General features: G+C 39.9%; 1 protein-coding gene across 24 annotated transcripts in view; it reads left to right on the forward strand.

The window, feature by feature from the left end:
* Epb41 (erythrocyte membrane protein band 4.1) overlaps window positions 1–25,167 on the forward strand; it is a 163,734-nt gene that overhangs the window by 59,731 nt on the left and 78,836 nt on the right. For 23 of the 24 annotated variants that reach the window (XR_008213912.1, XM_052718215.1, XM_052718214.1 and 20 more), the window contains exons 2-5: window positions 13,363–13,837; window positions 17,375–17,584; window positions 21,354–21,458; window positions 24,673–24,715. Coding sequence is in view for 23 of the 24 variants with exons in the window: in XM_052718215.1 (XP_052574175.1) it covers window positions 13,370–13,837; window positions 17,375–17,584; window positions 21,354–21,458; window positions 24,673–24,715 (826 nt within the window). In the remaining variant the exon portion in view is untranslated. The remainder of the gene's footprint in view (window positions 1–13,362; window positions 13,838–17,374; window positions 17,585–21,353; window positions 21,459–24,672; window positions 24,716–25,167) is intronic. The other variant, XM_052718221.1, reaches the window with a different exon arrangement.

Genomic DNA, 25,167 nt, shown 5'->3' on the forward strand with positions numbered 1-25,167 from the left:
GACTGTAGTCTTTGAGGGTAGAAGCTGGGAACTTATTGCTTAGCAGTCTTGGCTCTCACCAGGATGTCTTGGATATTCAGATATATTCAATAAATATTCTTTGCATGAGTTTGTTTGAATTGGTGAATGCATTTAAAATATTTCTTGTAATTATGATAGAACTTCAATTTCCCTTTTCCTCAGAAAAGGAAAATACTCAAGTTTTTACTTATGAGGAAAAAAACCTTTATTGATATCGTTATTCTCATTGGCCACCCATAAGAATATTACTTTATGCTGACCTGTGGTGGTTCATGCCTTTAATCCCAGCACTCAGGAGGCAGAGGCAGGCAAATCAAGAGTTCAAGGCCAGCCTGGTCTATAGATTGAGTTTCAGGATAGCCAGGGCTACACAGAGAAACCCTGTCTCGAAAAACAAAACGAAACAAAAGAATACTACTTTACTATTTAAAAGGTTTTTGCAGGACTGGAGAGATGGCTGAGGTTAAGAGCACTGGCTGCTCTTCCAGAGGTCCTGAGTTCAATTCCCAGGAACCACATGGTGGCTCACCCACCCATCTGTAATGAGATCTGGTGCCCTCTTCTGGCATGCAGGCATGCAGAGCACTATGCATAATAACTAAATAAATCTTTTTTAAAAAGATTTTTTTGCAAAACAAACAAACAAACAAACAAACAAAAAACCACTTGAGTAACCTAAAATGGCACTTTATAATTATTTTAAAAGAAAAATTTTGAGACTTATTTTCTGCTGAGATTTAGTTTAGCGTAATATTAGTCTGGAAACTAAAATAGAAAGAAGGCACGTCGGTTAGGTGTAGAATGAGATACCAGAGTTTCTGGGTGTCTAGTGTGATTCATGATCTTGGCAGAATTGAAATACAACCTCATGTTTTTATAACACATATAAATGAGGTGTGGCCTGGACGTCAGGTGGGAATGGCTAGCCTGCCTCTGTGGATTTAGGTTCCAGGCAGGTGACCCAGAACCACATCGCTGGGGAGCCGAGTGGCGCTGCCGTTGGAGGGGGTTCTGTTCCTCTGCTCTGACAACCGTGTTTGTCACTGGAGGGCAAGCTGCATGGGAAGATGATTGGCGTGAACTCAAGTGTCAAGTCTTATGCTTCTGTGTGGGATGGCATATTAATGTCCTGCTGCTGCCACACAATCAATTTAACAAATTATGTTGTAATTAAATCTTAAAAAGCATTTTGTAACGTCAGTATATAAACTTTGGATTTCTTTTAAATTCTGCCTTGCTTGGTTTTGGTTCTTTCTCTCCCAAGATGATTTTGAATTATGACTCAATCCTACTAATTACACATTTAGTAAGAGCTCATAGTATAGTAGTGAATCTGAGATAAAATTTTACAGTTTCTGAACTTTGAAGTACAGTTTTTCTAAGACTAAGCTATTTTAACTTAAGGTTAATTATGCTGGCTTGAACTTGCAGATTCCTCTTTATATTATGCTGACTTGAACTTGCAGATTCCTCTTTATATTGCTACATTTAAAAGAGAGCAGGTCATTTTTTCTCTGACCCATGTTGGCATTCTGTTTTTCCCTCAAGATAGAGTATGAATTTGACCTTCCTTTTTTTTCCCTTCCCCTCCCTCACTCCATCCATCCTGTCCTGCTTTCCTTCTCCACTTCGCCATTTTTAGCAGGCTGTTTTTCTTGTTGGTGTTCTGTTTGTTTTGAGATAGGGTCTCTCTACAGAGCACTGGCTATCCTGGAACTCACTATGTATAGACTAGGCTATTTTTTTCTTTTAAAAATGCTTATCCTTCTTTGTATTTTACTGTTTCCAGACTAACACATACTCTCTAAACTAATATTACCCTAAACTAAATCTCAGCAGACAATAAGTTTCAAAAATTTTCTTTGAAAATAATTATAAAATGCTATGCCTTATGGTGGTTGTGCACTTGGGAAGCAGAGGAGGTGGGTCTCTGAGTTTGAGGCCAGCCTGGTCTACAGAGTGACTCCCAGAACAACCAAGGCTACACAGAGAAACCCTGTTTTGAAAACCATAAATAGTGTTTTGCCTGCATTTATATATGTATGTATGTATGTACGTGTACCGTGTGCAGAGGCTGGAAGAAGACATTGAATCCCCTGGAACTTAGTTTACAAAGGGCTGTGAGCCACCATGTGGGTGCCGGGACTGAATCTGGGCCCTCTGCAAATGCAGCAAGTACTTTTAACCACAGAGCCACCTCACCATTTCCTCTTTTTTTTTTTTTTTTTAATAAGCTTCTTTGTTTGTGAATGTAGACATATTTGTATGTGTTCAGTTAAATATGAATGTATGTGGAGGCCAGAGGTTGACATTGTCTTCCTTTCTTTCCTATATTGAGATGGGGTATCTCATGAGCCCAGAGCTCACCAATTTGCCTAGTATAGCAAGCTAGCTTTTTCTGAGAATTCTGTGTCTCCACTTATTGCTCAGAACTCAGTCTGTAATAATAAGAGTCCCCCTCCCTTTTTGTGAGTTTTTTTGAGACAAAGTCTCACTCTGTAGCTTAGGTTTGCTTTGAGCTCATGTTAATATTCCTGTCTCAGCTTCCTAAATGTCAATATTATTGTAAGTCTGAACCCAACAAGAGCCTTTTAAAGAAAGAAAGTAATCATCAAATTTACTTAGTAATTTTATTGGATGAGTTTAGCAGATGACAAGTTATTTGAAATATTCCACCATGTTACTATATCATGTCTCCTCCTGTATTGTATCTAGTGGTGGTCTTCAGTATTTTCATATTGAACAGTGTGAGAGATAGCTGCTACATCTTTTTTTTTTCTTCGAGACAGGGTTTCTCTGTGTAGCTTTGCGCCTTTGCTGGAACTCACTCTGTAGCCCAGGCTGTCCTTGAACTCACAGAGATCCACCTGCCTCTGCCTCCCGAGTGCTGGGATTAAAGGCGTGTGCGCCACCACTGCCCTGCTTTAGCTGCTACATCTTTTCCGATTGCCGAAGTTACTTCTGAACCAAGCTGTGATCCTGTGCAAGTTTCTGCTTTACCTTATCCTGTTACCACATCACATTTAAGCATCAGCTAATGTTCTGGTTAAATGAACTTTACCGATGTAGCAAACCTTCAGAACTTTCTTGAGTTTAGAAATTTAAAAATATTTTTAGGATGAGTGTTCTTTATTTATCAGAATCAAGTTTACAACAGTAGTATCCTCCTTTTTGTGTTTTTTTCTTTTTCCTTTTGGTTTTTGAGATAGGATTTCTCTCTGTAGCCTTGACTGTCCTGGAACTCACTCTGTAGACCAGGCTGGCCTCGAACTCAGAGATCTACCTGCCTCTGCCTCCTGAGTGTTGGGAGTGCATTCGTGTGTTTTGTTTTCTTTTGAGATCATATAAGAGAGCAGAAAGTTCCATAATCTCTGCTAAAAACCTCTTTGTAGTTAGAAATTAGGCTGTTTGCATTTATCTTGATTTTTTAAAATGTTGTTATGTTATTTTGAATTTTACACCAGGCGGTGGTGGCATATGCCTTTGGTCCCAGTACTAGGGAGGTAGAGGCTGGTGGATTTATGTGAGTTCAAGACCAGCCCTGGTCTACAGAGCTAGTTTCAGGACAGTTAGGGCTACTTAGACCCTGTCTCCAAAACAAAAGAAGCCAGCCAACCAATAAACAAACAAAGAGTCTTCTGGGTGCTTCTCCCTCTGTGTTAAATCTTTCAGGCTAAATTATTGCTGTGCTTTGTTCATGTTTTGCTGAAGAGTTTATATGGATGTATATCTTCTAGAAATAACTTGACACAAACTAAGAATTACCTGGAAGAAGGAGCCTCACCTGAGGAACTACCTCCAGCAAATTGGCCTGTAGGCATGCCTGTGGGGATGCCTGTGGGGGCTTTTTTCTGCTTAATGATTGGAGGACACAGCCCACTGTGGGTGGTGCTACCCCTGGCCAGGTGGTCCCTGCCTGTATGAGAAAGCTGGAGAAGCCGGTCAGTCTGCAGTCTCCAGTTCTGCTTCAAGCTCCTACCTTAAGTTCCTGCCTTGGCTTCCCCCCATGATGGACTGTAACCTATAAGATAAAAGCCCTTTACACCCCCAAGCTGCTTTTGGGCAAATGGTGTTTATCACAATAGAGACAGAAATTAGAATGCTCTGGAAAGAAAGAGACTGGCCATTATATTGATGTGTTTTTTCCAGAGGTCATTTACACAATAGCCTCAGCTAGTCACCTTATAATGGAAACCTCAGAGTGGACTTAGGAGGTATTTGAAGAACTAAAATCAATTTCATAAAAATCCATCCATTGGAAACTTTCCAGTAATGTGACTCAGTCTTTCTGTTCTTGGGATTTTCTCTGAATTCAGACACACTTTTAAACTGGCTGGCTGTTGGACTACTTGATTAACGGTAGATTAGTGTATTAGAAGAGGAGCTGTTGCAAGCTGCTTGTTGACAGGCCTCCTTGAGAGCAGCAGTGTGAGCTGACTGCTGGTGAGCAGACAGAACCATCAAAGGCAGACTTCAGGACTGGAAGAGAGCCAGCCGCTCTGTGGACTTTCTTCTCCCTCTAGGACTTCATTTCTGCACAGCAACTGAAGCCCTAGTGATGACTAAATCAATAAAGTTAATTATGTTCTGTAGATTTAAAAATCTAAAAAGAAGCACATAATTCATTCTATAAAGATTTCCCCCGAGAATGGCTAAAATAACACATTTGAGACTTAAAGAATGTAAAGTAATTCTATGGGAAATGGCTTTGAGTTTTTGGGTTTTCTCTCACTTCTTCCTCAGTTGACAGGCTAGAGATATTCTTCTTGGAAAGCTAGAGTATTACTATATCTAGAATGTACCTAGACATTTTTAAGTACAAGCTGGAGTTCTACAGAGAAATATAGGACATTTTTTTTTTTTTGTTCTTAGAAGATGAGTAGGAATCTGTTTGTTTAAAAAATATCTTTGAGTTGATCCAACGGTATTAGTCACCATAGAAATGACTTAAATTAAAATCAAGTTGTTGAAAACAACCTGTTCATGCTGAGTATCACCCCTGATTCATGCAGTATGGCAGATAAGTCTTAAAGAGTCATTTAAACTCAAAATAATTTCAAGAGGAGACAGGGAGGATTACCTTTTTTATTTTGAAAACCACATTGATGCGTCTCTTTTTTTCCCAGAAGTGCTGTTTAGTGCACTTAAATTGAATTATAAAGGAAAGACACTTTCCTGTGGTTTGGGAGAATTGATTTTACTGGGAAACAAGCTGTTTTCTAGCATATTCTTATATTTTTGGTTGTGAGCCTAGCCTTTAACGGCTGAGCCATCTCTCCAGCCCCTTCTAGCATATTCTTAAAATTTCAATGTTTGAACTTTTTTTTTCTGTCTGAAAGAATGTCCCAGGATTGCGTTTTCTTGAGTACAGAAGTAAAAGGGCCTTTATCCATTGTTTTTGTTTTTTCGTAATTCCCCTAATCTAATTGGTAACTCTTACTTTACAATGTAAACTTTTAAAATAACTTGTTTGTATTACTACTCTAATGATCCTTTTGTTTCCTTTCCTACCTTCCTTTCTGTTTGTAAAATGTTGGCCCTGGAAGAAAGCCTTGAGTTCAGCTAATGTAAAGTCAAGTCCCACTTGGCAGAATCCTTTCTCTGGCCTCCATGGCACATGTACATTCATCGTCTGACTGAATGTTTTTGGTGATAGTCTAGTCTCTGTGTCTGCTAGTTTTACAATTCAACTATTTCCAAAAACTGGAAAAATCTCGCCCATACTAAACTTTTTTTCCTTATTACTTTAAACAATATAGGATAGCAACTGTTAGCATTCACATTGTGTAAGGTTCTGTAAGCTAACTATAGGTGGTGTAAAAGATGTAGGAGGGCTGGGGAGGTCGTTAGTGTGTAAAGCACTTGCCTTGTAAGCCTGACAATGTGAGTTCTATCCCTAGAGCCCACAGTGAAAGGAGAGAACCCAACTTCTCAAAGTTGCCCTCTGACCTTTACCCACATATATTTGGAGGTACATGCCTTCCCCCACACTTAAAATAATAATATAAAACATTAGGAGGATGTGTGTAGGAATCATGTAAATACTATGCTGTTTTGAATGAGAGACTTGAGTATCTGTGGATTTTGGTTATCCTTAAAGAATCCTAGATCCCATCCCCTGTGGCTAATAAAGGATGGTTATAAGCTGAGTTCCTAAGTAGACCATTTAGTTATTAAATGTCTTTGATTATTAGGATTTGGGGGGGGGTTATGTAAATGAAAACTGTCTTTATAATTTCCAGGGACTAGTGAATTCTTCCTGGAAGAATTACCTGTGTCAGCTTTAAATTCCATTATTCTGTCTTTTCTTTGGTAAATGCATTCTCTTTGAACTACCAGAACTGAATGGAAGTCACAATATAGCTGCTGTGAACTGAGGGATTCTTTCTGGAGTCTTCTGGGTGGAGAGTGAAGTTCAGTCTCACTAGTGTAGCCTTCTGGTTACCACGTGCCTGTAACATTGTAACATTGGTAAAATACATAGTGAATTGTCAAATGTGTTCTCTGGCTCTGAGGCTTTAGAAATGCAGCTAAAGCTTAGAATTGGATTTCTTAGAATTGTATTTCTCTTGTGGACTGTTCAGTCAAGACTTTAGATATTTTCCTTGTGAACTGTTGTTATACTGGAGGTTGGTGAGGTGGACAGAAGCCAGATCCTGTCAGGGGCTGTAGAGGGAGCTAGAAGTGTAGACTTGACAAACACGATGAACCCCCGACTCTGTGTCCCAAGTGACCCTATAAATGTTACAGATGGGGCTGGGAAGGACGAGAAGACTATGGATGACACTTAGGTTTATGGCTTGACTGATGACTTACTGAGCTGGGAAAAACAGGGAATTGAGGACCACTGTGTTTTGAGATAGCAGGAGCTCTCTTCTAGTTTGGTTCCATTGCTGTATGTCTTTTGTTTGTTTTAGTCTTGGTTTGAGACAGGCTCTTTCACCATGTAGCCCAGGCTGAACTTGAACTCATAGGCCCTCCAGCCTTAGCCTCCCAAGTGCTGGGGTTACAGGCCTGTGCCACTGTGCTCAGCATGCTGTGTCTTAAGTCATTATCAGAGTGGCCCAAGGGAGGTACATTACAAAATGCATTTAGGATCAGAACTCCAAGTGCTTGTGCTAAAGACAAGTGCTGAACTGGGAATAAAGCTGGGGAGACTAGGGCAGCGGTAATTCTTAAGGCTGGTTTCAAGCTTTGCACATTCTCTACTCAGTATTAGTTTCAACTTCTCTAGGGATCCCCATTGTGGGTATACACTGATAACCTGAATTTACCCAGCCATTTGTGGCGTTTCTCTCGGTCTCCACTTTTTATTCACTTCCTATTTAGAGACCTTCAGAGAGTCTCCTGCTTTCAGGACAACGTATTTAGCATAATCAAGTCTTTACAAACTGTCATCTCCTTATCTCCCTGTTCCTTCTTCAAATATATCTCATCGAAAGAGAAATTTGTACCCATGTGTGAGGCTTCAAACTGGAGGCACTAGAAATAATGCTGGCTAGCTAGCTGGAATAAACCATCCCAACAATCAGCGTTTCTTTAAGAGAGTACAGCTCTGGGGCAGAAACATCCGAGCAGCCAGGTTTTTACAGACAATTACTAGCCTGAGAATTTACAATAGAATTATCACTCCCTGGTTTATTAAATTTTTATTAAAGTACAGAGTATTCAATTCAATACTCTGAATTGAAGCATCTTTTTTAAGTTTTTTTTTTTTTTTTTTTTTTTTTTTTTTTTAAGATTCATTTATTTATTATGTATACAGCATATGTGACTGCAGGCCAGAAGAGGGCACCAGACCTCATTACAGGTGGTTGTGAGCCACCATGTGGTTGCTGGGAATTGAACTCAGGACCTCTGGAAGAGCAGTCAGTGGGTGCTCTTAACCACTGAGCCATCTCTCCAGCCCCCTTTTTTAAGTTTTGAAGAGGCTGTTTATCTGGGAAATAAGCATGTCTACAGAATGGTTATAAGATAATGTGTGGCGTCAAGTAGATAATGAATGCTAGCTGCTGATTTTATTTCAATTGAAATCTAATTTTAAATGATAGCTCTTTTCTAACTGTACATCTTCCTACTTCCCTATTGCGATCTTATTCCAGTCCAGTCTGGGGATCTTGCTGGTTCCTAAGGACTTATAACGTTTTTACTAATGCTAATTCCCCTGCCTGGAATTCCATTTGTTCATGAACCTCAGGTTTTTGTCTATTGATGTCTGAATTCATCCTTAAAAGCTTTTCTTGGTTACTCTAGTAAGCTCTTACTTTAGAGTGTTCTCTGTTACTTGATAGTTGTTATTTCACTCAGAATACTTTGTCAGATTAAACAGTAGGTTTTACCTTTTAGTTTTAGTTGTTTATATATTCTTCTCTACTTTAGAATTGTGTATTAGAGACCCAAGCCAAAACCTTACACCTGATTAGCACTCAGTAAACATGGGTAGATACTCTGTGAACTAATTTGAAGAGTAAAACAGATAATTACATCATTCAACTTTATCCTTAAGTGTGGATGATAAGGAAAGCTTTTATAAATGCTACCAAATTGTACTGTTTTCACAAAGTTTTTCATTTGAAAAGCATTAATGGAACACCAACTGTATTAATTAAAGATTTTAAAAAAAGAGGAAAGACCTCATTTGGCCTTCTTGATCAGCTTAGTATGGGACTTTTAATGATCTGATTTGCCTAAAGATAACAGGTGCACACTGTTAGGACAAATGTATCTTTGATTCCAGATGCTGTATAATTCTCAGGGTTTGAAGGATTAAGATTGGGTCTGAATGGGGGCTCATCACTTTGTCTTCAATGTTGTACTGATTTTTTTTTCCTTTACAACAATCAAAAGACCTCTTTGTGACATTAAGTAAATAGATACTTTCCTTTGGGCTTTGTATCTAGGATGAGAATAGCCTCATTCAGCAGTCTGACTATAGAGGATGTCCTGGTTCTGCTGCTGGCTTTGTAGCTTCCTCTGACTATCCAGCCTGTCTCTGTAACCTGAAGAACTTGATTGTGTGCATCACTGATTTTCCAGGACAAGTTTGAGCTACTGAAAAATAATGATTTATTGAGCTGAATTGGTGGCATGCACTGTTAGTCTCAGTACTCAGGAGATAGAGGCAGGAGGATCAGGAGTCCAAGGTCAACCTTGGCTACATGCACAGTTTGAAGTTAGTCTGGGCTATATGAGACTCAAAAAACCACAAACAATTATCTGTTTATTTATTTATTTATTGTTTGTTTGTTTTTTTTTTTTTGGTTTTAGAGACAGGGTTTCTCTGTGTAGCCCTGGCTGTCCTAGAACTCACTCTGTAGATCAGGCTAGCCTCAAACTTTCTCTGGCCTGCCCCTGTCTCCTGAGTGCTGGGATTAAAGGTGTGTGCTACCATATCCTACTCATTTTTAAAAACTATATATCCAATTTTGTGGCAAGATATATTGATTCTTTATTTATCCTTGTTATTCTACAATTCTTTGTATGTCTTAATCATGGTGTCTTAATGGTAAAGAGATTTTATGAAAGGAGATATTCAGAATGCTGAATCTGGGCAAGTGTCATGTCTGCATGGGAAATGTGGCATTGCCACACTTCTGTGGTTAAAAAAATTCCAAGGTCTGATTTTGAGTTCTAAAGAGTGTTAATGCTTCTGTTTGCATGCTTAATAACACGGGGCTTTGTTTGCTTCTTGTATTAGTTTAGCAAGCATTTGTTGAGTAAAGCTTTTCCACTGTTCATGTTCCACTTTCTGGAAGTGGCTCTTTGCTGTTTTTATTCTTTAGATAGTTTGAAGTACCTTCCTGAAGTGACTATTTGTGGGGTTTGTGCTTTGTTTAACTACTTAAAAGTGTTTTCAGTGGGCTAGTAGCATGAGCAACAAACTTGATAGGAAGACAGAATCTTGGGCTATGTTCCAAATGGACTGAACTCAAATCTGTATTTTAACAAGATTACTACTGGTTGATTGTGTGCAGGTTGAAGTTTAACAAGCACGTAGATAGCATGTGGATTGTGACTGTCGGTGCGTGTGTAACAACTAGGGTACTTATTCGGTACTTTCTAATAGAGAAGATGCCTTTTCCTCTGCAGGCAGTTATAGGGATATCCATAGAAGATGCTTTTGTCTTTAAAACTAGAAGAAGAAAAAGCCCTAGAACACAAGAGTAAATATCTAGTAAAGCTGTCGGTTCAGGACTATCAAAGGCTAAGTTATTTTCATGCCTGCTAAAACTTTCACAACAGGTTTGCAGTGTTTTGAAGGTCTTAATGAGAGAAGCTGGTATAAAGTCTTCTGTGTCAGAAAATTTTAGTACAGAGATGGTTTCTGTTCCCTTTCGGTCAGGCAGATGCAAAGCTGTATGTGCAACCCATGGACAATAGTGTGCCATTCTCAAGTTTCCTTGCTTAGTTTTTCAAAGAGAATATCATGGTGATCTTGTTATTCTTGCACAAAAACAGAGGTTCAGCATCCAGGTTTTCTCTCTGTGTTGTTTAATTACTTTGGAGTTTGAAGAAAAGTAATTTGGGATATAGGTGTTTTCTATTCCTAATATGAAGATGGTGACCATTTTATTTCTCTTAAAGTGTAGGTGTTCCTCAGGAGCAAAAAATTGAATATGAGTGTTGATTGGTAGGTGATTTGTACAGTGTTTACAAAGATCACATTTCGTATTGATTTGTGCAGTGTTTACAAAGACCGCATTTCATATTATATTAGCTCAGAGTCATTTCAATGACTTAGTAAATGAGAATAGATGTACTTCTTTAAATATTGTTATTTTTAAAAATGCTGTTAATGTTTAAAAATAGATCAGAGTAAGGGTTCTTCTAAGGGCTTTCTTTTTATTACCATGTCTTGATTTATTTCAGCACCATTTGTAGTGGCTTGCAACCTACTAGCAGTGTTGACTTGGGCAAGTTACTCTTTCTTATCCAAATATTAACCAGTTCTGACCCAACCTAACATCTAGGATCCTATGAGACAGAGCATGTTCAGGGTATTTCTTGAATTTAAATGTCTTCAATTACAAGATCAGATGATTCCTGCCTTTCTTGGGGGTGGTTATTGAAAGGTTTGAGATAATGTAGATAAGACTCCTAACATGGATTCTGACACAGAAAACAGTGCCCAGTGCAAGTATTAGCTGCTTCCCCCTTTCCTTGCTCTGTTCCATGTGTTTGCAGTTATTCTAGGTGTGGCCCCTGCTTGAATAAGACTTCTGTTGCACTCTTCTTTCATTGTGTCAATGTTGAATTGAGAGAGTAAACTTCTCTATGATAGAGACCTTGTTTGTTTTGTGTACTGTGGCATCTTTGGCACTTAGCCTTGGGCCTCTACTAAATGCTTGATGAGTATTTGATGGATGAACGAATATGCTTGAATAAATTTAGAGGGTGCCTTTGAAGTTTGTAGACATCAGATGTACTCAGGTGAAATTAAGTCATTAAAAAAAATTTATTTGGCCAGTTAGATGGCTCAGTGGCTAAGGGTACCTGGTGCCAAGTCTGACCTGAGTTTAATTCTCAGAAGCCATGAGGTGAAAGGAGTGAACTGATTCCAATAAGTTACCCTCTTATTAACAAAATTATTAACATAAATGAGCCAGGCGTGGTGGCACTTGGGAGGTAGAGGCAGGCAGATCTCTTGAGTTAGAGGCCAGCCTGGTCTACGTAGTGAGTTCTAGGACAGCTAGAGCTACACAGTGAGACCCTGTCTCAAACAAACAAACAACCCCAAATTTTTATTAAGGGGCTGAGGAGATGGGTCTGTCAGAAAAGTGCTACAAGCCTGAGGATCAGAGTTCAGATCCTCGGCACCCATGTAAAAAGCTGAGCTCAGTGTCACATGTCTGTAATCCTTAGCATGAGGAGGCAGAGCTAGTCAGATCCCTGGAACTCATCGAACAGCCAGCTAAACCAAATTAGTGAACTCCAGGTTCAGTGAGAGACCCTGTCTCAAAAACATAAAGTGGAGAGTGATTGAGGAAGACACTCGAAGTTGACCTCTGGCCTCCCCCATACACATACACACACCCTCACATATGTACACCACACATGCAAACACTCAACAGTTAGTATATGCAGACCCTGCTCTAGGCATTGGGTGTGCAGTGCTCAGAAAGACTCAGGGACTGTATAGTTGGTTCAGTGGTTAAGAGTACTTGCTTCACTTACAGAGCACCCACACTGGAGGGGCTTACAACTGCCTGTAACTCCAGCTCCAGGAGATCTGACACCCTCCCTGGTCTCCAGGCACCTACACACGTGTATATTGACACATACATAGATTAAAAAATAAAACGAATCTGTTAAAAAAAAGACTCAAGGTCTTATCCTCATGAAATCTTGTGTTTTAGATGGAGAAGGGTATGGAAGAAGGGCAGCAAACACGTCAACAAGGTCAGAAGTGTTGTAGGGTTGAGAGGCTATGTTAGAAATGCTACTTTAGTTGGAGTACCTGGGAGGCCTCGCTCAGAGACTTGACATCTGAACTGGAACAGAGACTTGAGTACTAATACTGGAGCTCTGACATCAAAAGGCTCTAGCCATCAAGTTTCAAATATATCAGTGAGTTTGTAGCCTGCCATCTCCCCTAAAGTGAATCAACATTGGCTTTCTAGATTTCCCCTAGAGCATTTCCCTGATTTCTCACCCCAGTATAATGGTTTCACTTATGACTTTCAAAAATACTGAGCATTCAAAATCATATTTCTCAGAAGAAAATTATTTTGAAGAGCTAAAATCCGATGCCTCTGAAAGAGGATATATTTTGGTATTGCATCATGAAACCTAAGGACATCTTTTTTGTGATCATTTTGACTGTATATTTGTTCCTGCTGTTGTCAACTCTGATAGCAAATGATCAGAATTCTGTGTTTGTTCTTTCTAATGGAGAAGTCTTCATGCTACAAAATAAGAGGAAGAAAAACAAAAGAGATTTTCAGAACTTCCTAATTTAATCGTCTCTAGGGTATGGGATTCCTGAAAATCTTGCATTTTTGATTGACACTGTGAAAGGACAGTACTACATAAGTCCCTCTTTTAGGAAGCATGAAGGTGTATTTGCTATGTACGGTTCTGAGCCTTGAATTTAATTATGGTGTATTTTATTACATGGCCTTGGTGGATACTATTTTAAGCTAGTCTTTCATAACTTAAGGCATTAATAATTTATCCAGGATGTATAGGTAAAATATTTTTGTGCCTTAATGTAAGGTCTTCTGTTTAATGGATTGGAATTCTGTTGGTGATTAAATTCAAATATATTAGTCTTTTGAGGTTTAGGGTTTTGGCCTCCAGCAATGTGTTTTGCTTATAATAGCCCCCCCTTCCTTTTAATAGGGACATCATGACAACAGAGAAGAGTGTAGTGGTTGAAGCTGAGAATTCTCAGCACCATCAACAGAAGGAAGAAGGTGAGGGAGCCACAAACTCAGGACAAGAAACTCAGCTGGAAGAAGCTTCCCAACCGGCAGCTGAGGGCAGTAATCAGTGTGAGCAGAAGCTGAAAGCATCCAATGGGGACACTCCGACACATGAAGACTTGACCAAGAACAAGGAACGGACGTCAGAAAGCAGAGGCCTGTCACGACTGCTCTCCTCATTCCTCAAAAGGCCCAAGTCTCAGGTTTCTGAAGAAGAAGGCAGAGAAGTAGAGTCAGAGAAAGAAAAAGGTGAAGGAGGCCAGAAGGAGATAGAATTTGGAACCAGCCTTGATGAAGATGTCATTTTAAAGGCCCCTATTGCAGCTCCTGAACCTGAACTCAAAACAGACCCATCTCTGGATCTTCATTCATTAAGCAGTATAGAAACACAGGTAAGGCGGTCGACTGTGGGGGAGAGTCTAATGAAGATACATTGCATGCTGTACTTTTTATAGAAGAATATTTGGTATTATTTCTTATGAGCCAGTTGACTTAGGGCATTGATAGTGATAAATAACCTTAAGAGTTTCTGCTCTAAAGAAATTAATCAGTTGAAACCTGACTTTAAAAAAAAAAAAACCTCAGCCGGGCGGTGGTGGCGCACGCCTTTAATCCCAGCACTCGGGAGGCAGAGCCAGGCGGATCTCTGTGAGTTCGAGGCCAGCCTGGACTACCAAGTGAGTTCCAGGAAAGGCGCAAAGCTACACAGAGAAACCCTGTCTCGAAAAACAAAAACAACAACAACAAAAAAAAACACCTCTATAAATCAAGGAAATGAAAGAAAACCATCCAATGATTTTTTTCAGTCTATATATTATCTTGCTGTAACAATGGAACAAATTTGTTTTAAGGAGGGAGCACGAAAGAAGTGAGGTGGTTTCAAGTTCATTTTGGTGGAATTAAGGGTGGGTGGCCCTTTCGTAAAAATCTTCATTAATCCATGTGATGGATCAGGCCATCCCAGGGTACGTGATAGATCTGAGCTATGCCTGCCTTGTTTGGGCTATATGCTCTAGGGAGCACAGTACTGCAATGTTAATTCCATCCCTTGTGTAATAGTTTTAAATTTTTTATTACATTTATTTATTTGTGTGCATGTGTATGCATGCATGTTCTAGAGTGTATCACAGTGTGTATGTGGAGACCAGAGGACAGCTTTGGGGAGTCGGTCTCTTTTTTTCCACAGCATGACCTTTAGGAATCAAACTCAGGTCACCAGGCCTGGCAGCAAGTGCTGTTACCTGATAAGCCATCTCATTGGCCCCTTCTGTAGTATTTATTCATGCAGGGCTTGAACTTTGTCACAGTATAGTTAAACATAAACTGTTATTTTGTCCAAAATACATGTAAAAGCCCTACTAGTATAACTCAAACTGTTTTCTAGGAATCTTATTATTTTCAGCCTCATTGCTTACAAAGTAGGAGCTATGTTCAAAGTTTACTTATGTAACTTTGAACATTATCTGGATTGTTACAGTTTAAGTCCTGTGTGTGCCTCTGTGAAAGTCTGAAGTTTGGGGTATATAGTTTTGTTATGCTTTTTTAAAATTATTACATGTGTTTCTAGAACTATTACTTGTATATTCAGAATGCCAAAGGCTGACTTTAGGATGAAATCATAATAGGTACTTGCTGTTAGTGAAACAATATTAAAAACAAGACCCAGGGTTGGATAGGTGACTCCGTGGGTAAAAAGGCTTGCTGCACAAGCCTGATGACCTAATTCAGACCCCTAAAGCCCTCATGAAAAGCCTAATGTGGTAGCACAACTTTGTAATCTCAGCATTCCTCTGGAAAGATGAGGGGTGGAGACGGGAGACTCACCTAGACGCTTGTGGGTCAATTAGACTGAATAGTGCAATGGCAGAAAAGAGAGACCCACCCTCCAGCAAGGTAGAAGTCAGGAACCAACTCCTTAAATGTGCACTCACATGCACATAACATACGTGAATCATGCACACACACAAACAATAAAACCGAGATTCACTATGTAATAGTTGTCTCAGGGTTTCTATTGCTGTGAAGAGACAGACATCATGACCACGACAGCTCTTATAAAGGAAAGTATTTAATTGTGGTGGTTCACTTACAGTTCAGAGGTTCAGTCCATTATCATCATGGTGGGACATGGCAGAGTGCAGGCAAGAGGAAGTGGTCTAAGATACTGGGAGGTATCTTGAGCATATATAAGACCTCAAAGCCTGCTTCCACAATGACACACTTTCTCCAACAAGGCCACACCCATTCCAACAAAGCCACACCTCTTAATAGTGCCACTCCCTTTGGGGGCCATTTTCTTTCAAACCACCACAGTAGTTATGAATGAAATCTATGGAATCAAAGTAGGGACTGCAAATCACAGAAAAATAACAGGCCCTCATGCTTGCATGGCAAATTACTGACTGATCTATCTCCCTAGCCTTATCTATGAGGCTTTGTTTGTTATTATTATCATCATTATTATTTGTTTTTAAGAGAAGATCTTGCAATGTAGACTTGCCTAGCCTAGAACTTGTTACGTAAACCAGGCTAGCCTCTAACTCACAGAGATACACCTGCTTAAGCCAGGTTCTAGGATAGACGTCCCTTGGAAAGTTAAAAACTGTAAACGGGACGGCTGGAGAGATGACTCAGAGGTTAAGAGCACTGACTGCCCTTCCAGAGGTCCTGAGTTCAATTCCCAGCAACCACATGGTGGCTCACAACCATCTGTAATGAGATCTGGCGCCCTCTTCTGGCCTGCAGGCATACATGCAGACAGAACACTGTATACACAATAAATAAATCTTTAAAAAGAAAAAAAATACTTTAAAAAAAACCCAAAATCTGTAAAGGGGGGCGGGGCGTGAGATGGCTCAGAGGAAAGGGCGAGCTGCTGCAAATATTGTGACCGCCCACGTGCAGGTGGGGGGAGCAGCCCTCGGGTGACTGAGACACAGTCCAGAGGGACAGGACCAATGTAAGAGCTCAGAAGGCCTCTCTGAGGCTGCAAGAGATGGTTGTGGAAGGCTGCATACAAGCCTGACAGCCACTCCCTGAATCTAATACAGCAGGCAAGCAACTCAATCTTTTTTTTTTTTTTTAAATAAGTATCAACCATGTATTGTTTTGGAAGGAACGAATTAATAGAATTTAGTTAAAACTCTCAAAAGATTTATTGTGTTGAAAGAAAGAAAACAGTCCAGTGTGGCCCCTAATCCCAGCACTCAGTAGACTGAGGCAGGAAGGAGAACTACAGGTTTGAGGCTAGTTAGCTGTCTTTAAAAAAAAAAAAACCAGTAAGAAAATGTATGCTAAAATATTCCATGACTTCCTGTGTAACACTGGGTGACTGGATGATTGCCGGAGGAGGCCATCTTCGGTCTTCCCTCCTCCTTCACCCGTGTTTGGATGTAGCAAAGTAGGGAGCAGTTGGGGTGGAGCCACAGTTTTTAGCCTGGTTACTTTCATTTCTTAATGCAGATATGTAGAGGGTACGAGGCCTCAAGAGCTTCTTTTAGCTGTTTATAAAATTTAAAGCCTGTGACAAATCAACTTATTCACAGTTCACAAGGCTACCTTTCTAAAGTGGAGGATCATGAGATAGAGGCAACAAAAATTTGATGACCATATATCTCATATAATGTTACAGTCAGATGAATATATTATATAATGCCAAGAGCAGTAGATTGGTGTTCCACAGTCACTTACTGATTTGATAGACTTCTACCTGAAAAAAATTAAGAATAGTCAAGTCTGAACATCTTTGAGGAAATCATAATACCTGTTAGGGAAAAAAAATGAATTAGTTAATATAACTCAACTTATTTTTGTTTTAATTTCTCTCTGTTCATATTTTTATTGGTGGGGGTACTACTTACTGTAGGTAGGAGTGTGTGTAGCCTGTTTTGTGAATGCCTTTTCACTGACTTGGTGTCGTGGATGTGCAGCCAGCTCAGGAAGAACACCGAGAGGATCCGGATTCTGAAACAAAGGAAGGAGAAGGGATTGAAGAGTGCTCCAGGGCAGGCGTGAAGGAGGAGCCCGAGTCAAAAGCAGAAAGAGAGCCCGAGGCTTCGCAGAAGCCCGTCCGGAGACATAGAGACATGCACTGCAAGGTCTCCCTGTTGGATGACACAGTCTTTGAGTGTGTGGTGGAGGTGAGTGCTTTTGAATCTCAGAGCCAGAGCTTACAATCGCTTCATGTGGGGTGTGGGGCTGCTGAAAACAAGACCCACTCTCAGGACCATTCTGTGGATGGAAATGAAGTGGTAGGAAAATTGTCAGTCTTATTTTTTCCTCCCTGAATCTGTCAAGATCTTGAGACTTAAGCATGTGGTTACTTTTATAACTATAGAATCATTTTGTGTGTGTGTGTGTGTGTGTGTGTGTGTGTGTGTGTGTGTGTGTATATATATATATATATATATATATATATATATATATATATATATCTCGTCTCTATGACCAGATTTCCCAGGGTAGGCTGAATTTCTGATACTAGGTCCAGCTATCCCTATAATTATGTTTGAAAACAAAATTACCCAATGTCTTGGGGGTAAAAGCACCTGCACTTCAGTCCTGAATTCAGATTCCTAGAACCCATACAAAGCATTAGCCGCTATAATCCCTGTCTTCCTGCAGCGAGGTGGGTACAGAGACAGGAGAATTCCTTCAAGTTTGGGCAAAGACAAAATGAGAGCTGTTTTCAATAAGGTACAAGGCAAGGGACTGACACCTGAGGTGACTTCTGTCCTCCACATGCATGCCATGGAACTCACACACACACTCATGTATGTACATGTTACACACACACACAGATCAGAGAATCAGTAAAAGAATCAGTTATTCAGCTTTTCTCTTTGTTCCTTCAGAACAAACTGAAACATCTGTTAACTGTTGCTTTATAGAACAGTAGTTGCCAGTTGTGCTGTGGTTGCTATATACACAATTATTACAAGTACTAATAGCTTTTATGGATAAACATGTTATTTAGTGCTTGAGCTTTATTATTACTGAATCAAATTTTGTGCAAATATGAATGTATCCAACCACAAGCATTCTATATATATATATATATATATATATATATATATATATATATATATACACAGAATATATGGTTTAATTTTTGTGTTTGTTTTTTGTTTTTCAGGGCAGGGTTCTGTATAGTCCTAGCCATCCTGGAACTTTCCTTGTAGACCAGATTGACCTTGAACTCATAGAGATCCACTTGCCTTTGCCTCCCAAGTGCTGGGATTAAAGGCATGAGCCACCACTGTCCAACTGTTGCACGAAATCTAAGTGGTCTTATAATAAAAACCCAGAGCCAGATATTGGGGTAAATGCTGAAAGATCAGAGAGACAAAGAACAAGCCACAGCCTCTTTGCACCTTGCCAGCTCCATGAATCCTCTGCCTGAATGCTTCTGAGGCCTTAGCTGAAAGGGCCTAGTCCCTGTCTCCTCATGCCTTATATGCCTTTCTCCGCCCAGCCATTTCACTTCCTTCCTAGTGCTGGGATTAATGGCGTGTGTACTTCCCAAATTCTAGTAGCAAAGGCATGAGATCTCAGGTGCTGGGATTAAAGGCATGTGACTCCCAAGTGCTAGGATTAAAGGTGTGTGCCACCACTGCCTGTCCTCTATGTTTAACTCTGTGGCTGGCTCTGTCCTCTGATCTTCAGGCAAGTTTTATTAGAGTACAACAAAATATCACCATACCTGACTATATTTTTAATTTTGTAATTGTGTTGTTACTGTTGTTGAGATGGGGATTCATGTACCTCAGGCTGGTGGTGTTATGTAGCCTAGGCGTCTCCTGCTTCCTTTACCCAAGTGCAAGGATTATGGGCATGTGCCACTGTGCCTGAATCAAACATGTTATTTCTATGGCAAAAACATGTAATATTTGTTCTAATATGGGTAAATGAAGGTTGTAAACAGCCAGAAATTTTCAACAAATGAGCTTTAGTGATAAACTTTATGATTTTTTTTTTTAGAACTCCTGGATTTGGGAATTATGAATGAAAGGGTTAAGGACTTGTACCTGAATTTTCAAATTATTGACCCTCATTTAGAGTGAAATTAGAAAAAAAAAGGTTAAATTAAACAATGTTATATAAATGAGTTAATACTAAATGAACAATTATGCAAATTACTAGTAGTCATTTAAAATACATTAAGATAAGGGTGTGTCAGATGTATGTACTAAAAAGATCTGTACAGCTAGGCCATAACTCAATATAGTGCATGTTCCTAACACACAAAAGGCTCTGGGTTTAGTAATTTGTAATTTTTGAAGTATTTGTATTTTTGTATGTATTTCTCAGAAGGCGTTAGTTAACATATTTGTTTTTTTTAGTAAATGGGTATAAAACTTCTTTTTTTACAGTTGAGCTATTGTTAATTGAATGACACAGTTGATTAGCTGGTTAATAAAGGAGCCAGGTTGTTGTTTTAACTTTAATTCACAGCCTGTAAATTAGGGCATGCTTCCTTATAAGTAAGAGTTTAAGTGCCCAGCTTTAGAAGTGGTTTGACTTTGTAAAGAAAATGATTTGTAACACGACTGAATAGCTGTTGTAACAGCTAGTATCTACAGGCTGTCTGTAGCTGGAGTTTTCCTGCCTGGCCCACAGTCAGGACAAATCTCTGTCACCTGCCAGTCCCACAGCCACTCAGACCTGACCAAGTGAACACAGAGACTTGTATTGGTTACAAACTGTATGGCCGTGGCAGGCTTCTTGCTAACTGTTCTTACAGCTTAAATTAATCCATTTCCATTAATCTATACCTTGCCACATGGCTCGTGGCTTACTGGCATCTTTACATGCTGTTTGTCATCATGGTGGCTGGCAGTGTCTCTCTGACCTCAGCCTTCCACTTCCCAGCTTTATTCTCCTCCTTGTCCCGCCTACACTTCCTGTCTAGCCAATGGCCAATCAGTGTTTTATTTATTGACTAATTAGCAACACATTTGCCATACAGAACATCCCACGGCAGCTGTCTGTTCCTACTTCTCAGAAAGAGGTTGTAGGCAGTTCAGGTATAGCACATTCACATTGATACTTACTTTGTAAATGATTTTTACAGCCACAGTTATGTTTTGACAGGTTGAGTTAGTAATTTAGTTGACTATAGTAACTGGTTCAGGAAATACAGCACAAAAATGATGAGAGATAGAATGAGCCTGAGAATGGATGAATGTGCTTTGTTGGGTGTGGCAGTCCATGTGCTTAAGAATCAAAGGCAGAGGGGCTGGAGAGATGGCTCAGAGGTTAAGAGCACTGCTTGCTCTTCCAAAGGTCCTGAGTTCAATTCCCAGCAACCACATGGTGGCTCACAACCACCTGTAATGAGATCTGGCGCCCTCTTCTGGCCTGCAGGGATATATGCACTGTATACATAATAAATAAATAAATTTAAAAAAAAAAAATCAAAGGCAGAACCAAGCAGTGGTGGTACACACCTTTAATCCCAGCACTGGGAGGCAGAGGCAGGTGGATCTCTGTGAGTTCCTGGTCTACAAAGTGAGTTCTAGAACAGCCAGAACTATACACCCTGACTAAAAAAAAAAAGGAAAAGAAAAAAAAAAAGAAATCTAAGGCAGGAAGATCACATAATGAGACCCTAGTTTGGCGGTGTGATTTTTTTTTTTTTTTTTCGGATGGAGGTGGAGAAATAGGGGAGGTGGGATTTTAGCATTATGGCTATTTCCAAAGTGCCATAATATGTTGCATTTATAAGCTGACATATTGAGGAAGAGAGGGGTTTTATAAATCATGTTCTGTTTAGACTGTGTAGCCATCTGATAATGTATTAGTTACCAAAGGTAAAAAAGGAAATTGGAAAAGAACACTTTTTGAAAAGTCTGGTGGTGAATACAAGAATAAGAAGAAGCCTTAACTAATGTTTGTGTGTCTTCACAGAAACATGCTAAGGGACAGGATTTGCTTAAGCGAGTTTGTGAGCACCTAAATCTGTTGGAAGAAGACTACTTTGGTTTAGCTATTTGGGATAGTGCAACCTCTAAGGTAAGAACACAGCCTAGTATAAACAGCTGGCAATTTCAGTTCTTGTGCTGGTAACAATGTTTGTACCTGCCTGGTCTCATGCTGATAACATTGTTTGTACCTGCCTGGTCTCATGTTGGTAACAATGTTTGTCCTTGCCTGGTCTCATGTTGGTAACAATGTTTGTACCTGCCTCTCCAAGATACTCACTAGTGAATGTAGTCTCTCTTATCAGATTTTCCTTCTAGAATTTACTTTTTTTTCTTTTTTAAAGAGAGAGCATTACTAATGTGCTTTTTTCATCATCAAAAGAAAATACCTACTGTGCTTATTCCTATAATTTTAATGATAAAAAAATCAAAGTTCAGGAAGATCATCCCATATCAAGGTTTGTACAGCTAATGAATGGTGGAAAGGTTAAGACACCTGAACCTTAACCTTTACTACATGACTGTAGACAGAGACTGTAATTGAGAACAAATACTGCTTTATTTTAAACCCTTCAGTGACTGGACGGTGGTGGTGCATGCCTTTCATCCCAGCACTCAGAACACAGAGGCAGGTGGATCTCTGTGAGTTCGAGGCCAACCTGGTCTACAGAGTTCAGGACAGCCAAGGCTATACAGTAAAGCCCTATCTTGAAAAACAAAACAACAACAAAAAAAATTTAAACCCTTCAGTGGCTTCTACTTGCCTAGAGCTTCATGAAGCCCAGCTTTCTTAGCACAGAGTACTGTCTCCATGTACTGACCCTTACAGTACCTTTCAGTTTTACCTCTCCTCCATAATTACCTCTGTGCTCAGGTTATGCTGAGCTACACACAGCAACTCCTTGGTACTTTTGTGCCCACTTAATTTCTGTCATTTCTCCTTTGTCTGGCTGATTCATATTTCAAGACTCAGAATTCCCAGATACCTGGAGAAACATTTCCTAAAGTTCCAGCTTCAGCATAGCACTGCCATAGTCATTCATACCCAAGGTGAGCAAATTGTTGTTCACTGATCATCTCTCTCATTAGTGACCGCTCCTTAAGTGTTATTTTTAGTCTTTTTCATAACCACAATGCCATCCACATGGAATCATTGCTCAAACATTTGTTGGTTATATAAGATACTGAGAATTGATTTTTTTTAAATGTAGTGTTAGTTTATGTGCATTGGTGTTTTGCCTACATGTGTACCTGTGTGATGGTGTCAGAGCCCTGGAACTGGAGTTACAGACAGTTGTGAGTGCTGGGAATTGAACCTCTGTCTGGAAGATCAACCAGTGCTCTTAACAGCTGAGCCATCTCTCCAGCCCTGAGAATTGAATATTTTAAATTGAACATTATTGGTGAAATTATTAAGGCCACTCCACGTAGCTACCCACTACAGAACATAGACGTATACACACTGATTTTATTATCACTAGAAGGTCTTGACTCTGCTTTTGATCTGTTTTTAACTTTGGTTTTGATCTTTTTCAAAATAATTATAAATGCATTAACTCATTTTATGGGGGGGGTCAGGGGTTTGGGGTTAGGGATGGTACATGTATGGAAGTCAGAGGATGCTTTTTGTGAAGTGGTTTTCTCCTTCTACCACAAGAGTTTGGGGATTAGATGAGGCTTGGCGTGGCGGTTTTACCTGCTTAGCCATCTCACATGGTAAGCATTGCTGGTTCTGTAAGCCAGCTTAGACTTTGAAGGTCCCACGTGATTGACACAGATCTGGATTTGCCTTTTCAACGTCAGTGCTTGGTGGGGATTTTGGCCCCGGTCTTAAAACTGCTTGTGGGATCTCTAGAAGGAAGAGTTGGGAAGTCTCTTTAAACAGTGGAGAATATGGAGCCCTCTGCTGTGGGAACTGACACCTCTCCAACAGGGTAGAAAGTTGTTGCCATTAGTAAGCATTTTGGGTTGCACATAAGCTGAGGGTCTTCAGAGGTCCCTGCAGACTCAGCATTGGTGTTTGAATTCCCTTGCCTTTGGACCAGGTGAGAGGCCAAGGAAAAACATGCAGACGCTTCTTTTATGACAGGGCTCAAACAAGTATGTGCTTGGTGTGTGTGTGTGTGTTGGGTATTAAACCTGAGAACCTTGCACATGCAAGCATGTATTCTATCACTGAGTTTCACCCAAAGTATATATGTATCTTATAGTTTTAAATAGTTTAGTAGTTTAAAATCTAATGTAAATAAGCAGGATGTAGTGGTATATACCTTAATCCCAGCCCTTAGAAGACAGAGGCAGATAGAGCTCTGATTTCATAGCTAGCCTGGTCTACATATCAAGTTCCAGACCATTTAGAGTTACATAATGGAACCCTATCTTAAAAAAAAAAAAAAAAAAAAAAAAGGTTTTCTAAATAATACTAGAAATTTAGCACTTTTTATCTTTAAACATCTCTCACAGAGGCCTATGAAGGATTGTTAGTAGTGAAACTTTTTGTAAGTGCTAGTATGTCACAGGGGACATTGCAGGTTGAAGAGGACTGCTGTAGTGATGTATAGACTCTTTTTTTGTTTGTTTGTTTTTCGAGACAGGTTCTCTCTGTGTAGTTTTGCTGCCTGTCCTGGAATTCACTCTGTAGCCCAGGCTGGCCTCAAACTCACAGAGATCCGCCTGGCTCTGCCTCCCAAGTGCTGGGATTAAAGGCGTGCGCCACCACCGCCCGGCCTTATGTATAGACTCTTAAGTGGGGTGGAAGAACATAGAAGGGGGAGACATTCGAGCGGGCAAGATATATTCTTTTCAGTAGACATTACCTGGGCAATGAACTGTGCACAGAGGCTGTGTTGACAGAAATTTTGAACAAGACAAAGGTTAGAGGAGAAAATAAGATTTGGATGATGTCACTTACTCCTGGTCCTAGATCTTTACTAATCTTTCCCTAATACTATAAATAGCACACACTTATTTCACATTTGCTGTTTACAAGCAGGCTTACATATATGAGCAGCTCTGTAAGATGGATACTCTGACAAAATTTACATTTTAGAGATAAGAGAACTTAGGTATGGAGAGGCTCTAGTTACTCAGCCAGGACATATTGGAGTGTGGATTCAAACCAACCTCTGCTTCCTTTTTTTGCTGCTGAGAAACCACTGTGCTTTGTAAAATTAACGCAAAGGTTTCCAAGGGAAATGTAGGTTCATCCGGAGGTGGTTTCCCAAGGTGGTCAGGGAGCTGCCTCCAGTACTGAATTGTTAGTGTGTTCTGGAGCTCCGTCTGAATGCCTTTTCTTCTTTTTACAGACATGGCTGGATTCTGCCAAAGAAATAAAAAAGCAGGTTCGAGGTAAGTGGATACAGCCCTTTTATAGTTGTCTCTTTCAGGTGGGCCAGAGGGTCACCAACCATCGCTGGCTGTGAGTCAGTCACCTGAGAGCACTGACTGTGGCAGACTGCTTTGAAATAGAGATAAAGCTTTTCCCTGGAAGGGCCGATTCCGTAGTAGAAAAATAGAGTAGAGGTCGACACTGTTGAGATGTAGGTCAGATTTTGACCTTAAAAGACGAAGAAAAAAAAAAAACCCAACTAATCGAAGTTGGAAAAGTAGGAATAGGGGAGAGTAGCAGAAGTAGGAAAATAATGAAGATGGAGTCAGCTCTCAAAATGGCAGAGACAGAAACTGTGCTAGCCACCAGCAGGGGTGTGCTGTTGGATCTTGGTCCTTTAGTGTGCTAGACTGTTGTGTTCTTCTTGTCCTTTTGTTTTTCCTTTCCCTTTCTCTTTTTGGTGTTAGGGATT

The sequence above is a fragment of the Peromyscus californicus genome, unplaced genomic scaffold, assembly GCF_007827085.1.
Source record: "Peromyscus californicus insignis strain IS unplaced genomic scaffold, ASM782708v3 Scaffold_5__1_contigs__length_169319896, whole genome shotgun sequence".
NCBI classification, from domain to species: domain Eukaryota; kingdom Metazoa; phylum Chordata; class Mammalia; order Rodentia; family Cricetidae; genus Peromyscus; species Peromyscus californicus.